Source organism: Apiospora aurea, assembly GCF_038362705.1.
Source record: "Apiospora aurea strain CBS 24483 chromosome Unknown utg000005l_segment0_segment0, whole genome shotgun sequence".
Taxonomy (NCBI): Eukaryota; Fungi; Ascomycota; class Sordariomycetes; order Amphisphaeriales; family Apiosporaceae; genus Apiospora; species Apiospora aurea.
The window spans coordinates 291570-306093 of NW_027117392.1; the positions used below are offsets into that span (position 1 = coordinate 291570).

At 55.2% G+C, this 14524-nt stretch overlaps 8 protein-coding genes across 8 annotated transcripts; 5 read left to right on the plus strand and 3 right to left on the minus strand.

Annotated features, from left to right (window-relative positions):
- Window positions 1-13: 13 nt before the first annotated feature.
- On the plus strand, window positions 14-412 carry PG986_006680 (uncharacterized protein; the record flags this gene model as incomplete). Its single annotated transcript, XM_066842902.1, has 1 exon — window positions 14-412. One exon carries the CDS (start codon window positions 14-16, stop codon window positions 410-412), a length of 399 nt encoding a protein of 132 aa, XP_066699014.1.
- A 661-nt stretch (window positions 413-1073) lies between these two features.
- Window positions 1074-1581, plus strand: PG986_006681 (uncharacterized protein; the record flags this gene model as incomplete). The annotated part of the gene is made up of 2 exons (XM_066842903.1): window positions 1074-1316; window positions 1492-1581. 2 exons carry the CDS (start codon window positions 1074-1076, stop codon window positions 1579-1581), a joined length of 333 nt encoding a protein of 110 aa, XP_066699015.1.
- A 1261-nt stretch (window positions 1582-2842) lies between these two features.
- On the plus strand, window positions 2843-3520 carry PG986_006682 (uncharacterized protein; the record flags this gene model as incomplete). The annotated part of the gene is made up of 3 exons (XM_066842904.1): window positions 2843-3011; window positions 3071-3093; window positions 3212-3520. The coding sequence occupies 3 exons, from the start codon at window positions 2843-2845 to the stop codon at window positions 3518-3520; spliced, it is 501 nt and encodes a 166-aa protein (XP_066699016.1).
- A 682-nt stretch (window positions 3521-4202) lies between these two features.
- PG986_006683 (uncharacterized protein) lies at window positions 4203-4792 on the minus strand (the record flags this gene model as incomplete). Its single annotated transcript, XM_066842905.1, has 2 exons — window positions 4203-4506; window positions 4776-4792. The coding sequence occupies 2 exons, from the start codon at window positions 4790-4792 to the stop codon at window positions 4203-4205; spliced, it is 321 nt and encodes a 106-aa protein (XP_066699017.1).
- Window positions 4793-5410: 618 nt separating this feature from the next.
- On the plus strand, window positions 5411-8282 carry PG986_006684 (uncharacterized protein; the record flags this gene model as incomplete). Its single annotated transcript, XM_066842906.1, has 2 exons — window positions 5411-7429; window positions 7488-8282. The coding sequence occupies 2 exons, from the start codon at window positions 5411-5413 to the stop codon at window positions 8280-8282; spliced, it is 2814 nt and encodes a 937-aa protein (XP_066699018.1).
- A 705-nt stretch (window positions 8283-8987) lies between these two features.
- Window positions 8988-10345, minus strand: PG986_006685 (uncharacterized protein; the record flags this gene model as incomplete). Its single annotated transcript, XM_066842907.1, has 4 exons — window positions 8988-9236; window positions 9389-9529; window positions 9590-10110; window positions 10186-10345. 4 exons carry the CDS (start codon window positions 10343-10345, stop codon window positions 8988-8990), a joined length of 1071 nt encoding a protein of 356 aa, XP_066699019.1.
- An 801-nt stretch (window positions 10346-11146) lies between these two features.
- Window positions 11147-12553, minus strand: PG986_006686 (alpha-1-3-mannosyltransferase CMT1; the record flags this gene model as incomplete). Its single annotated transcript, XM_066842908.1, has 3 exons — window positions 11147-11350; window positions 11406-12066; window positions 12099-12553. The coding sequence occupies 3 exons, from the start codon at window positions 12551-12553 to the stop codon at window positions 11147-11149; spliced, it is 1320 nt and encodes a 439-aa protein (XP_066699020.1).
- A 714-nt stretch (window positions 12554-13267) lies between these two features.
- Window positions 13268-14338, plus strand: PG986_006687 (uncharacterized protein; the record flags this gene model as incomplete). The annotated part of the gene is made up of 3 exons (XM_066842909.1): window positions 13268-13587; window positions 13755-13826; window positions 13882-14338. 3 exons carry the CDS (start codon window positions 13268-13270, stop codon window positions 14336-14338), a joined length of 849 nt encoding a protein of 282 aa, XP_066699021.1.
- Between the last annotated feature and the right edge of the window lie 186 nt (window positions 14339-14524).

The following is a 14524-nucleotide window of genomic DNA, read 5'->3' on the forward strand; positions in this document are numbered from 1 at the left end:
CGTGCACTGCATCATGGACCGGGGCTCGACGACGCACGTGCTGTCGCCGCTGGAGAAGAAGGCCGAGGGGCCCGACAGCACGCAGGCCGCCGTGGTGGCGACGAGCGGCACGACGCTGCTCGTGGCCGAGGCGCGCACCCAGAACGGCGTCGACGACATGCTGTGCGGGCCCGGCGTCCTGCTGTACACGGTCGACACCAACATGCCGTCGGGCCATGGCCCCGTCCGCGTCGTCAACGGCCTCGACGTCGACCTGCGCTGGTGCGGCGGCTACCCCTCCAACCTCGCGCCGCTGTCCTGCACGTCGCCCCGGAAGTCCTCCTTGACTGTGCAGGAGTGGGGTGTTACCGTTACCCTGACCGAGCACGATGAGGCCTCGGACAGCTGGACCATCAAGGTTAATTATAAATAAGGGGAAGACACCATATTTAGAGTTGAAGCATATAATAGATCGTAATCCATATTCAGCTCAATTGCAACTTGCTCCATTATGCCTGCATCCCCTGTGTGAGCTGGTTCAGCGAGTTACTGTTCAGAAGTGAGTTCAATGAGGCGTTTGACAGGTAGCCCATTATCTCTCACCGTGTTTGCAGCGGAAGTAGCTACTTTCATACATAACTCCGTGGTCGGTGGTGAAAACTGAAAATATCAAGAATATCACGGAAATACAATGGTTCTTAAGAGTGGCTGATAAATAGTCGATGAAGCTGCTGTTGCATGTGGTAATGGTAGATGGCTGAAGCTGCGTCAGTTGGAGAAGAAGCAGTACGTACTTAGCACTCAAAAGCCCTGAACTTTCTGGCCGCCTGCTGTTTTGGGCGCCGGACCCCACTGATAGCCAAATCGATTGGCTTGGAATAGCTTCCAATGAACTTACAAGAGAACGAGAGAGAGAGCTACGACGCTAGAGGAGAGATTCTATTTCCGTCATTGGTGACCTCACGAGCAACAACCGACCTGCACATCCTCACGATACCAACCTCCAATATCGGACTCGACAGCCGACAACCATAGCGCACGCGCCCGAATTCAATTCCCGATCGAGTAGAGCAGCAAACCACAACCAATCAACGATGGGCATATTCGACTACTTCTCCTCCTCGGCCGAGTCGAAGCGCGCCGAGGAGGTGCGCAAGGGCGCCGTCGCCCCCGACCGGTCGGAGCGCAAGCGGTGCTGGGAGGCGCGCGACAAGTTCTACGGCTGCCTGGACAAGCACAATGTCATCGACTCGCTCAACGGCGACGGCAAGAAGACGGCGGAGCGGGAATGCGCCGCGGAGAACAAGCAGTTTGAGCAGGACTGCGCGGCAGCCTGGGTGAGTAGCAGTGGTAGTAGTCTGGCCTTTTGCCGAGACGGAGCAGTCCCCGCCCCGCTTCTTCAGCTCGACAGCGCCTTAATGCTTGCTTGCTAAGACGAGCTGCTGAGACGGACGAGGCTGTTGAATGGATCCCGTTCTGTTGCTGATACTCGGGCTTTCCCCACCTCGGCAGGTCACATATTTCAAGAAGTTCCGTGTCGCAGACTACCAGAAGAAGAAGACCTTCGAGAGGTTGGAAAAGGAGGGCGCGAACAAGATGTGAGCGGAAGGGCCGGAAGCGGATTTGACCCGAATTGAGACGATAGGGTTGGCTTCTGGGCAGGCCAGGCGAGGAGCAGAAAACGCCTCTGGGTCTTACGAGAGGACGATACGATACGGCAACCACGGTCTGTAACACTTTGTATGATAGCGTCGAGCATTCACTGGGCGTTGGGATTGAACATGGATGAAACATGGGGCGAAGATTCTCTCTGCTTTCACCAAGATATGCAAAAATATCGTTGTACAAGAATTGTACATCCAGAAGCACATGTGCACAACGAGATGACCCAGGCGCTGATTGATGCTTAGAAGTCCTGGGTCGAGGGCAATGTCTACGATTATCTGATCGTATTGAGCACTGGCAGCTTCTGGCGGGCTGAAGCATAGCCTTCTTTAGGTATTACCGTAGGAAGTTGACATTGATCAACAGGTGGTGTCGGGCAATCCTCCTCGATGTGGATAAAATTGCGAATGAGCAAGATATCTCTCTTTGACCACATGCAGTTGCCCCACGCTGCGAGGCCGCCCCACGGCGAAATGTCCAGCAATCGTCCGACCAGGGGTTTTGGGGCTGGCAAACGGCCATTGTTAGAAGATCCTGTTTAGGTGAGGGCAGGCGAGGTGATAAGGGGCAGATGGGCATTGTCTCATCGAGCCCTGCGAGCCTTGGGCCTTAGAGATTGATACCGGGTTTCCGAGGAGATCTTTTCGAGCGACTGCAAGTGCAAGAAGGAGGAACTTAAGGCTGATTCCGGGGATGATGAAGATCGGTGCATTGATGGACAGCGCATGCTCTACGGTGACCTCATAGTCTGTTGATCGCTAGCAAATGGTCTCTCCTTCGCTTGCTTGGCCTTGGCAGGGGAACAGCTAGACGATGCTAGAGCCTCGTTGGAAAATGGAAGAAGAATCGAGCGTCAAGGTGATAATCGGTGGCCGGGCCTTTCGTCACTTAGCAGTCCGGCTGCTACGAAAATGCCAACATGCCGGTCCTTTCGAGACGACGTATTCGCAGGCTGAAGATGTAGGTGTTAATGGATTTGACCAGAGGCAGGCGCATTTAGGTGTTGGGCAACGCAGCGCAGCGCGCATATTAGGACCCTCGGCCTCCGAGCCCACGACCTGACTGCGAAGGAATGCCACGAATGGGCAGCAAGTCACCTGACCGCAGAGGTCGCCAAGCCCCCAAGAAGGAGGATAATAATAAAAAAGAAAGGAAAACACGGCAATCGGCAAAAGCGGGATGCCTTCAGAGCTTCACGATGCCGCAGCATGTGGCCTCTGCGGTGGCCAAGCCTACCAAAGGAGATTGCGTTTTGCGTGGAGAAGTGTCAATGGGGACTGGTCGATTTTGGGCTCGCATGTCGCGCAGATCCGGACGCTATGCGACTATGCCACAAGACGGAGCCGAGGATCTTATGCACCAGACCAGTAGGGCAATATGGCAACTGAGCAGCTGAGAGCAGCAGCAGCAGCACTGCTTTTCGCAGTTGTACGGCGTGACGCGCTGCGGGTAAGTGCTTTGAGACATGTAGACGGGATGTCAGAAAAGGGGATGCCGCCAAGGAGATAGCATGACAGCTTACTATCCCTCCGGCAGTGAGTGGGTGGGAGAGTGTGATCTTTTACAGTATGGCACAGTACACGTGTTGTCGGTGGACTGGTTTGGCTTGGGCAGCATGAAGACGTACAGGACGGTATTTCCTTCAATCTCGCCCGACCGATTCACAATCCTTGGGCGTTTGCGTGTTGAAGCATATGCGGATGCATGGGACATAATTAGGGGATTTGTCCACAATCGTGGCTTGGATCCGAACGGTCGGAAGCGCGGCGCTCTTAGCTTCAATGGTGGATGGGCAATAATTTTGGCCGCTCTGCTGGATGCTCCTTCGTGTTCTAGGCCTCTCGCGGGCAAGCCTCATGGCGGAAGAATTGGCTAATCTGACGCGTGAGAGATTCCTGGACGCATCTCAAATACATACATAGACGGCCGGCCGGCGACCGTTTATAACACTCCCTGGCTAGACCTCTAGCAGATGCCATGTCAATAGTACCGACAGCCACGTCTGGAAACTGCCTCGTGATGTGAAGATTTGTTCCGATGTAGGCGTAAACATGGCTAAACAGGCAATCCAGCTGTTGAAGACTGGATCAATCGAAGATTAGCGATCCCAGCTAGAGTCTAGCTGTTGAAGAAGCAGAAAAATGCAACCCCAAGAAAACCTGCCACTGCGTTATGTCGTCACGCCGTTCGGGGTCTCTTCCATTCCTGGAAAGGTAGAAAGGGACTGCATTCAATGGCATACGATGATGCTGCAGGCACACATCAATGAATATACCTTGGCTGCAATTAGGTGTTGACTGGAAATTGGCTGCCAATTGTCAACCCGACTTCTGCTTACGACAAATAGCGGCGATGTTCGTCCAATACGAAATAATAGGTGCATGCTGTCCTTCTTTCTGCGTGTAATACAACCAACTCCCGAACTTTTGCCTCACCCAGCGGTGTTTCGCTATCTGCTGTGCTGCCAGCGAGGGACCCCCTGGCCAGCCTGGGCGCAATGGAGCAGCGAGAAGGGGGAGGGCGGGGAGGCAGATTAAAAGCAGGCAGTCTTGACATGGTTACCAATCAGACGGCGGAATGAAAGGGCGATATTGACCAGCGTGTGTCGGTCCGGGGCCCACACCGTGCCCTGCGAGGATAGATTGGAGAACCAGCGCAGCGAGGTGCCGGTTCTGGTGGTCGCTCCTGGTCGCTGGTGGTGTCAGGCAGGCTTGCAGGCCCAGCAAGGCCCAGCAAGCAGCAATAGAGGCCTGTGCTCGCTGCTCTCGCCGCCAAGTCCCTGAGTTCAAGTGCGCTGCTGTATTGAGATTGATGCGCGTGGCCCGCCCTGTTCGGATGTCCCAGTGCTCCAGTGCCCAGTGTCTAGTGCCCAGTGTCCAGTGTCCAGTGTCCAGTGTCCAGTGTCCAGTGTCCAGTGCTCCAGTCTCTCTCCAGTGCTAACCTATGCTACGCCTGTGCCGACTAGTAGCCAACTCTCCCTCTCTCTCTGTCTCTAGTCTCGTCTCTCTGTCTCTCAATCTCTCTCTCTCTCTCTCTCTCCCTCTCTCTTTCGAGCCTGTCCTGTCCTGCCCAGCCAGCCATGCCAGCCCAGCCCAGCCAGCCCAAGCCCGTCTGTTTGTCTCTCTACTAACCTACTCTTTTTCTGCATGACTGAACCCATCCACCGTCCATGATTTTTTGATCTTCCCGGGGCTCCTGCATCCAACGCAACGCAACGCAACGAAACCCGAACGTCCAGTCTTTTTTTTTGGGCGCGTTGCAGCTCCAGCTCCAATTCCACTCACTCCCTATCTATCGATCTATCTATTCTATTCTATTGTCTGCCTCCCCTGGCAATCAATACTACGCTTTAACTCCTATTTTGAATTTCCATATCCTCCTTCACTTGGCCCATTTCTCCTTCTTTCCACCTCTGACAGCCAGCAATCACTATCGCTCAATTACCTTATCGCCCCAAGTGCTGCGTCCAGCGTGTTGTATTGTACTCCCTTTGCCTGTCTCAGAAACACTCGGTTAAAACGGAACACGGTCAAGCGAGTCAGTAGGAGCGGAAAGTAGGGAGGAGGGACGGAAGTTCAATTTGTTCTCGACCAGCGCCCGACCTCGACTTGTTGTTTACTTCAAGCCGAAACTTGAAGGGCCATTTGACCAACCCGTGTACTACATACAATAAACCGCGACGACACCGATGCATAGTCCCATCCGCTGGTAATCGAACGAGCAGCGACAACAACAACAACACCCTCCAGCGCTCTGTAGCGGCGAGATGCCATCGTTTGTCACCAACGAAAACTCACCTGTCTATGCACCTCACAACGGCGTGGTTCATCTAAACGACGACCAGCACTTCGTCAAGACCCTGTCACAGCCCCATCATCAACGACACGACTCGGCAAGGGACACGAACGACAGCCTCAGCGAGTTCGATAACGCTTCCTCCCACTCCTCAGAGACCTCCGATCCTCGAGCTCGGATGAATGGAGATCACAGCTCGAGCATGTCGCCATTGCCCAATGGCTCCCAACCGAGCTACGGCGTAGCGAATGGGCACAGCCCCAATACCGAGAAGCACAACCCACCAAGTCGGACAGGTTTCTGGAATCGGTCAAATGGCGCCACACAACCTCCCCCGAGCGACCGACAATCCACCGAGAATGCTACAGCCTCTCAATATGCTATTAGAAGCTCGGTCGATTCGTCAGCACGGGGATCCCTTCAACAAACTCCTATTGACGCCATGCCACCGAGACCCTCCAATGACGCTTCTCAGAACCTGAGTCCTTTCGCTCCGAACGCGGGAATCCAGCAGAGGTTTTCTTCACCCGCGTCTACCTCGGCGTCGTCGTCTGCGCTGCAGCCACCACCTGGCCAACTCAAACACAGACATACTCTAGAAGTACCCAAGGTCACTGGACGCGCGTCCAAAGACGGCGTCGACGGTGCTTATGCCAGCGGGCGTTACTCTCCAACTGTTCCAGGGCCCAATGGTCGCAGAGGGTCGCTTAGTCTCGGTCGTAAGAACACGCGTTCTTTGCACTCGGAGGCGGTCCGTGATGAAGTCGTGCCTGACGATGATGCTCTGCGATGGGCGGAAGCTTACAGGCAGAAGCGGGCCAAGAAGAAGAGAAAGGACGACTTGGACGATGACAAGGTGCTCGTGGGAACCAAGGTGGATGAGAACCACGCCAACTGGACCACAGCCTACAACATGTTGACGGGTATCCGCGTTTCGGTATCGCGGACAAATGCCAAGCTCGACCGTCCTTTGACCGATGCCGACTTTGAGGCTAAGCAGAAGTCGACGTTTGATATCGCTGGGAACGAGCTGGTGCCTTCGGCCAAATACGACTTCAAGTTCAAGGATTATGCGCCCTGGGTCTTCAGGCACCTCCGAGCTCTCTTTAGGTTGGACCCCGCCGACTACCTCATGTCACTGACTGGTAAGTACATACTGTCTGAGCTTGGGTCTCCGGGAAAGAGCGGCAGCTTCTTCTACTTCTCTCGGGACTACAAGTACATCATCAAGACCATTCACCATGGCGAGCACAAATTTCTGCGACGCATCCTCAAGGATTACTACAACCACGTTGCCGACAATCCCAATACTCTCCTCTCTCAGTTCTACGGTCTGCATCGCGTCAAAATGCCATATGGCAAGAAGATTCACTTCGTCGTCATGAACAACTTGTTTCCCCCACACCGCGATATCCACCAGACTTTCGACCTGAAGGGTTCCACCGTTGGCCGCGACTACCGAGAAGAGGATCTCGAGAACAACCCACGCGCAACGCTCAAGGATCTGAACTGGCTACGACGGAAGAGACACCTGGAACTGGGTCTGACTAAAAAGCAGCTGTTCATGGAACAGCTGCAACGTGACGTACGCCTGATGCAGAAGCTGAAGATTATGGACTATTCCCTGCTCATTGGCGTTCACGACCTGAAGAAGGGCAATGAGGAGAATCTTCGCGACAAAACTCTGCAGGTCTTCAACCCAGGCGGCCGCGAGGGTCCCAGTGACGAGGCGGACCCCAACCAGATTCTCATGCGGACACCATCTAAGCTCGAAAGTGCACGTAAGGCGAGAGAGTTGAGGCAGATGATCCGCGCAGAACGGCCAGTGCCCATGGGCCAGACAAGCAACAGGATGCCTGAAGAACTGGAAGAGGGTAACCGACCTGGGGGGATCTTCTACAGCGATGATGGTGGTTTGAGGGCCACTCACGAGAACAATACTGCAGGAGAGGAAGTATACTACCTCGGCGTCATTGACTGCCTTACTCATGTACGTGTCTTCTTTCCCTTGTCTCGACGAAGTATACCCAAACTGACAATTGGAATAGTACGGAATGATCAAAAAGATTGAGCATTTCTGGAAAGGTTTGACCAGTGATCGTACTCAGATCTCGGCGCTTCCGCCGGAGGAGTATGGCGAGCGTTTCATCAAATTCATGGAAGGCGTCACAATGTCTTCCGAGGAAGCCGAACGGGATGCGCTAGACCGTGAGAACGCCATTCGGCTTGCAGAAGCCGAGGCCGAGGAGGAGCAAATAGGTCACAATCTCCCTCACTCGCACAGCGCACCAGCGGCCCCGAGCTATCTACCACCCGCACCTCCGGGACTACGCAGTCCAGGGTCTCCAGAACCTAACCCCACACTGGAAAAGGCCAGCCGAAAAGCTTTCAAGAAGGAGAAGGATGTCGCCAAAGAACAGGACGTACCCGACCGGAAGATTTCCACGGCCAACCCTCTTGGATCCAATGCGCAAGGGAAGGGAAACTCGCATACCGTGCTACCTGTCGTCGAAGAAACAGCGGAGGCGGGAAGTGTGAGTGGCAGGAGTCGCGAGGAGCAGCACACTAGCGCAGGTCGACCATTTACGCCTAATGCCATGGATACGCCGAGTGTCACTAGACCTGACGGGTTCACCGACCTAGGCCCCCATGGCATTGGAGGCAGAGGTCCGCCCACTCCACCCAAATCGAGCTACCTGAATACCAGCGGCGGTGGTGGTTATGGGAGGAAGCGCAGTGGCAGTGGCGCCAGTGGCGCTAGCAGTATAGGAAGCATACCACGAGGCCGCCTCAGCAAGGACAGTCTTGATAAGGCTTTGCCTCCATTGCCGGGACGAAGCTAGAGTGATTCTGTGGCCAAATGGATGCGGCACTGTTCATTTCTATGCTATGGCAAAGGGTCACAACATCAGCGCTCATAATCAGGGGGATACGTCCCTCGGTTTGTGCCGGATGACTCTTTGCCCGCTACAACCCTTGAACCAACCGACATCGTCGACCTCACCGCTTACTACGACGGCACCATCTCGGAGACAGAGATGGGAGTTTGCGACTCATCGCGATACAGTCGTGACCGACCGCGGCAGCACCACGGCACCTCAACATGGTTGTCAACCATGACGCTAATCTTGACATTCGGTGAAATCTGCAAGCGGCCTGGGGGTTTTGGGATGGATTAGATGGTTGGGGATTGAGGCATTACAATCATTGGCTGTTTTTTTCTGGCTGGATGCCAGAGTGGCCTCGTTCTCCTTTGTTTTTACACGTATCATTGGGAGGTGTCGTGTGTCGTTGAGAGAATGTGTAGCACTGTTTGTTAGTAATGCCGGTCCTTGTTAGATAAGGGCTCGGCAACATGATACCACCATGCAGATTTTAAAGAAGATATGATGTGTTCACATTGTTAATATGTATCTCTTAACCTCTGTTGATGATGTCCTCTACGTTTAATGTATGGTGGCGCCCGCTCTAGAGAAGTCACCCACCGCTGTGTTCCCCTCTTCCCCCGATCCATGCCCCCTCACCCTCCCTTCTATCTTATCTCTCGATCAGATAGGGGTGGTCTGCAGGTTGTTCAGGCTCTTGCTCTCGACGGTCCAGCCGTCCTGCCGGGCCCCGTTGCCGGTGAAGTACGAGGCCGCCGACGTGTCCCCGCGCAGCACCCAGCGCGCCCAGTGCTGGCCGGCGGTGCCGAACTTGCCGCCCTTGGGTCGCCGTACGTGCCCCCGTGGCCGACGGGGGTAGTTGCCCACCCAGGTCGGGAGGCCTGCTGGAACGACGGCGTAGTCGCGCATGCCCTGGTGAGAACGAACGAGAAGAAACGTTAGTCAGCAGCAGCAGCAGCAGCAGCAGCTCAAGCTTGCGAAGGTGGTCAAAGGAAGGGAGGAATGAATGCAGCGGTGCAGAAGGGAGGGACGGGATAGATGGGTTAGATGGATGGGGGGCTTACATTGTTGTAGGCGATGTCGCTGGGTCCGACCAGGAAGAAGAAGATGGGCTTCGTGAGGCGCGGGAGGACGTTGTTGGTGCCGCCGGCGTCGTACTGGCCGGAGTTGAAGATGCCGATGGCCGTGACGCGGGAGTCGAAGGCCTGATTACCGTGTCAGCGTCCCCCCCCCTCCTCTTTCCTTGATCACTATCCGAAACGTACCTGCGCGTAGGCCTCGATGCCGCCACAGCTCATGCCCGCCGCTGCGATCCAGCTCGTGTCCATGTGCGCGTACGTGCCCTTGCCCGCGTTGTTGACGGCCCAGGTGATGCCGTTGGTCATCTGCTGCGCCGTGGTGCCGCCGCCGTTGTTGGGGGTGCCGGAGACGATGGCGATGACGCCCCAGGAGGCGATTTCGAGGAGGAAGTTCTGGTTTTCCCAGTCAGTTTTCATCATGTTCACTATTGTTCGTTTCTCGCGCCTCACCTGGTGTGACAGCGAGTTGGCTGAGCAGGCGCCGTTGCCCCAGACCATGACGGGCAGCTTGTCGAAGGCGTTCATGTCGACGGGCCGGTAGATGGTGTGGTCCGGCAGGGTGGGATCCACGGAGTACGTCGCGGTAACGCTGGTAGTCTGCGATCCGCCGCCGCCACCCTTGCCAGCAGTTGTCGTCGTTACCGTTGGCGGTGCCGTGGTAGTGCCCGGATTCGGGGCCTGGGTGGGTGCACCGGGGATGCATTGGACTAGGAATTGCGAAAGTCGGAATACGGTCAGAGTTCCCTTCTCCTCGATAGGGCGAGGGCCAGATAATAACTTACAGTACCATGGGTTCTGCGAGGCGCAAGCCGACCCTGACTCGCACGTTGTGTCTCCTGTCCATCCTTGTCCTCCGCACTGACCCCAGACAGGTTGGGCAGCCAGTGACCCCTGGGCCAGGGCGACAGCCGCTATGAGGGCACTGATACGTTTGACGCCCATGGATGGCTATCACCAATGTGTAGAGATCTGCAATGGAGTCACAAAGAATGGCAGTTTGCTCAGTCAACCAGATGGCGCTTGCAAATCCGTTCTCAAGGGGAGGCTTCACACAGGAGAACTGATTTACTTCTTTTATAGTACTAATGCTCCGCGTTTCATACCAGTATACCTGCTCCATCAATAAAGCCACTCTCATACTCCTTCCTGTTTATTCTCCGTCTAGTGTGATGTTTTGTTAGGCTAAATAAAGTCGATGGTCACTTGGAAGCTTCTTGCAACCACATAGACCTCTTGGCTCTATAAGGTCATAGGCTTGGCATGGGCACAGATGTGATGTTCTGTTGTACGAACCGTACACCTCAGATGCCACCATGTTGCGGTAGTTCGCCAATCGGGTGCTACACGAGATGTTATGCCAGATATAGATGCCATGGTTCGTCCTCGATAGGGTTGCAGTAGGATGAAAGAACTAGGGACCCACCAATCGAATCCGAGCATGGCACGGAGCGAAGTCCGCTATAGGCATAGATCGGGAGCTTGGCCTCTGGGCGGGGAGCAGCAGATCTAGTTCAAAGTGTGTGTGCTCAAGATAGATCTTGCACACCAGGATTCCTTGGCCTCCCGAGTCTGTCAAGCGCGTTGCACAGAACCCGGTTCGGGCAGAGCTGGTCAGAACACGTGCGTGCGGTCCAACTGTTGATCCAGCTCGCACCGGGACGAGAATGGGATGTGCTTGTTGGTTCTTCGATGTGTCTATTAATCATGGCTCGTTAAGATATCGCGCCCTTGATCTAAATTCTGTCAACTCAACGTTTGGTTCCACGGCACCCAAACCTGGTCATGCCAGCCGTGCATACACTTCCACTCTGCAGGAGGCTCTTCCTGCCATAGAATCTTGGTGGCGGGTAAATCCTCTTCCGCAGTCCACTTCGACGTAAATCCTTTCAGCTTCTTGATCTTGGTGGAGGCTTCGTCAGAATACTCTATGTTAATAGAAGGGATAACCTGTGCGTCCGTCGTTAGCAGATGAGTTTTGAGTCGCTGGCTGGAAGACACTTACGGCAATCCTCCCATATCCAGCCCACCACAGGTCCTTGCAGAACAAAGTCGGCTCGCCGGCATAACATTCCTCATCCCGATTACTCCTGAAAGCCACCTTGCCTCCGTGCACCACCCCGCCCCCACGGCCCGGCTCGACCGGCAGTCCCAGGATCGGCCCGGCGCTGAACGCGGCAGCCCCATTCCAGCACGCGAAGACCTGGAACGGGAGCCTCTGGATGTACCGGCGCTGGGTCTCGGGGTCGGTCGAGAAGATGTTCCAGGCCTGGTCCCAGCTGCCGTCGGGCGGGATCGGGAAGAAGCTGTCGCCCGTGAGCGTCCGCGCCACCCAGACGTCGTAGAAGGTCGGGTCCTTGCCCGCGTACGTCCAGTCCATGGCGCACGTCATGTCGGCCGACTGCAGGCGCCGCTGGTGGACCAGCTCCAGCAGGTCGTCCGGGCAGGGGGCCACGTCGTTGACGAAGACGACGGTCGTGTCCGCCGACGCGGACACGGGTGCTGTCGAAGAAGAGAGCGGATCTAGCGCGAGGTTGCGGAGCTGCGCCAGTTTTGCTATGCGCTCGCCCTCCTTGGGGTTGATGTCGGTTAGGTTCAGGAAGTACCGCAGGCCGATCCGTTGGAGTTCGGGCTGCAGGGCCGCCAGGATTCGGGGGTGGCGTCGTCTGAGTTTCCCTCGACAATGGATAGGGCGCACGAGGAGATGCCGAGGAAGTGGGCGGCCTCTACTATCGAGCCGAGCAGTCTCGCGATGAGGTGCCCGGATTGCCGCAGGTTCAGGGCGAAGAAGTAGCGCACATCTTGGCTGTCCGTCTTCCCAGGCGCCGTCTTCATATACGCGTAGCGTGAACGGTTGAAAGCCGGGCACTGCAGGCGCGGGATTGAGCTATCGTTGGAGTTCAGGATAGATTTGACATAAGGCCCCGTGACGTTGTCCAGCTGCGGCTCGTATGGCCAAACAATGTCGGCAATGCCGGCAATGTCGACATTCTTATCACCATGATCACCGCCGTCGTTTGTCCAGGGGACCTCCACGTACGGCTTCAATCGGCTCCATGATTCCGTGGACGAGCCCCGGATGCTCACGTGGATGATAGAGAGCAAGATAAAGGCGCATAATACCTCGATGATCACTATTCGGCGTGCCTTCATGATGTAGGTTTGCGCATGTTTTGATACGATCAGGTTGCCGCGGAAGTCAGGTTGATCAAAGGAGGGTACGCGACTACGTGATGGTTGTTGGGGGAATGTCGTATGTCTCAGGGCAGGAATGTCATTTTTGAAGGTAAAAAAAAAAAAAAAAAAAAAAACTCACCCAATGCAGCAGGGAACGCTTGCGAGGATCATTGTCAGCAAAAGCCCGATTACGAGAAGGCGAGTTGGCTAGCGCAGAGAAAGAGAAGGGACGGAAAGGGGGGGGTTGTCAGAATGAATACGGACAGATGCTACCAACAGTCGCATGACTTGCATGAGCTGAGCAGTTGTGTGCCGGGGTGGCTTATCTCTCGACGTATCACAGGCTGGGCCGGTAGTAAGCAACGACATGAACGAGTCAAATTGGAATGGGTGATTGTGATGCATGGGCTCAGCGCCCATACCGTTGCGTTGGGTCAGGCTCCGGCTGGTTGACTCACCCTGGCCCGTATTCAAACCCTGTCAAAAGAAGGGAAGAAGGGAGGAAGCACAACGTAGGTTAGGTATGCAGGACAATGTTCCAATGGCCTGGTTTAACCGCTGAGGGGTCTCAATTTCAAACACCAAGAGACACAGTCGCGCGGGTAGCCGTGTATGTATCGGGAAGAGTAGTATTATGTCCAGCCTCGGCCCGAACCAAGTGTTTATGCGCTTTCCAGAGATGTGAGATCAATGGACGGCCTAGCCTTGAAGTTACAATTCCTGAACCATGGCGGGCACATAGTGACCCCTAGCCTCGAGCGGAGGGCGGTGACGACGAGTGCACCGACTAAGAAGACATGTGGCTATTACAATGGAGATCCCCGCCGACAAAGGACAGCCGAAGCCGGCTTCGACTGTCGAGTGGACGTTAGTCGCGCGCTCTGGGGCTTCTGTACCACGACTGTCATCTCCGCGGGAGACTGCAACTTCGCGGGGGCCTGTTTTGATCGAGACTCTTGCCTCGACGGCTGCGGCAAGCTGGGGTTCACCAACATCCCTACAATGACTTGGTAAATCTTCCCTGCGAACTGTGTGGCTTTGTCTTCGCTGAACCGTAACAGCACATCCTCCGGCTTCTGCTCAACCGCGCTCCTCGACTCCGGGAGAGATCAGACCTACTCGCACATTGCTTGTGGGAGCGCTGCGACTAAGGAGACTTTGCTCGCTGCACCTACAGCCCCTCTGGTGACTTCAACAGAACAGCCCCCTACATCTGTATCGACAACTGCAAGCCCAAGCCCAAGCCCAAGTACGATTTCTTCAGGCACAGGGGCAGCGCCGACTCCTTCATCTGCCGATGACAGATCACCCGCCAGTGCGCCGTCTCAAGTTAGTAGTACCTCGCTTTCACCGGCAACCACAGCACAGAGCGGCGAAGCTGACAATGCTACACCCAACAACACCGGCGCCATCATTGGTGGTGTCATCGGCGAGCTGGCGATGATATGTCTCACCGTCTTCGCCATCGTCTACCTGTTCCGGCGTGGACAAAGGCGGCGATCAGAAGCCAAGACACAACAGCAGACGTCCGGGCCACAGGAGGTTGAATACATCACGAACAGCTACCGCGAGAACAAGACCCCGAGATACCCGGTTGAGCTACATTCAACCCCAAGGGCGGCAAGTTACGGCCCAGTAGAGCTACACGGTCAAAGGAAGAGGTTTGAACTTGTGGGAAATGAGGAGCAGAGGAAGGTGAGAAATCTGTTAATCTCGGGCAAATTCAGTCAAGGGAGTTTTGGCGTTGTGGCAAGATATTAACCGGGCTATTGTTGTGAACTGCTTGCTCCATATCAGCGGATATTGGTTACTGTTAATGATTTGTACAAAACACCCAGCTTATAGTCCGTGGGGATCTTTATTGGGTAAAAACCGTGTATTTATGTTGAACGATTACCCGTTTAAAGCCGGTCACATCTATCTAAGCCCAGGCAAGCAAGTACCATA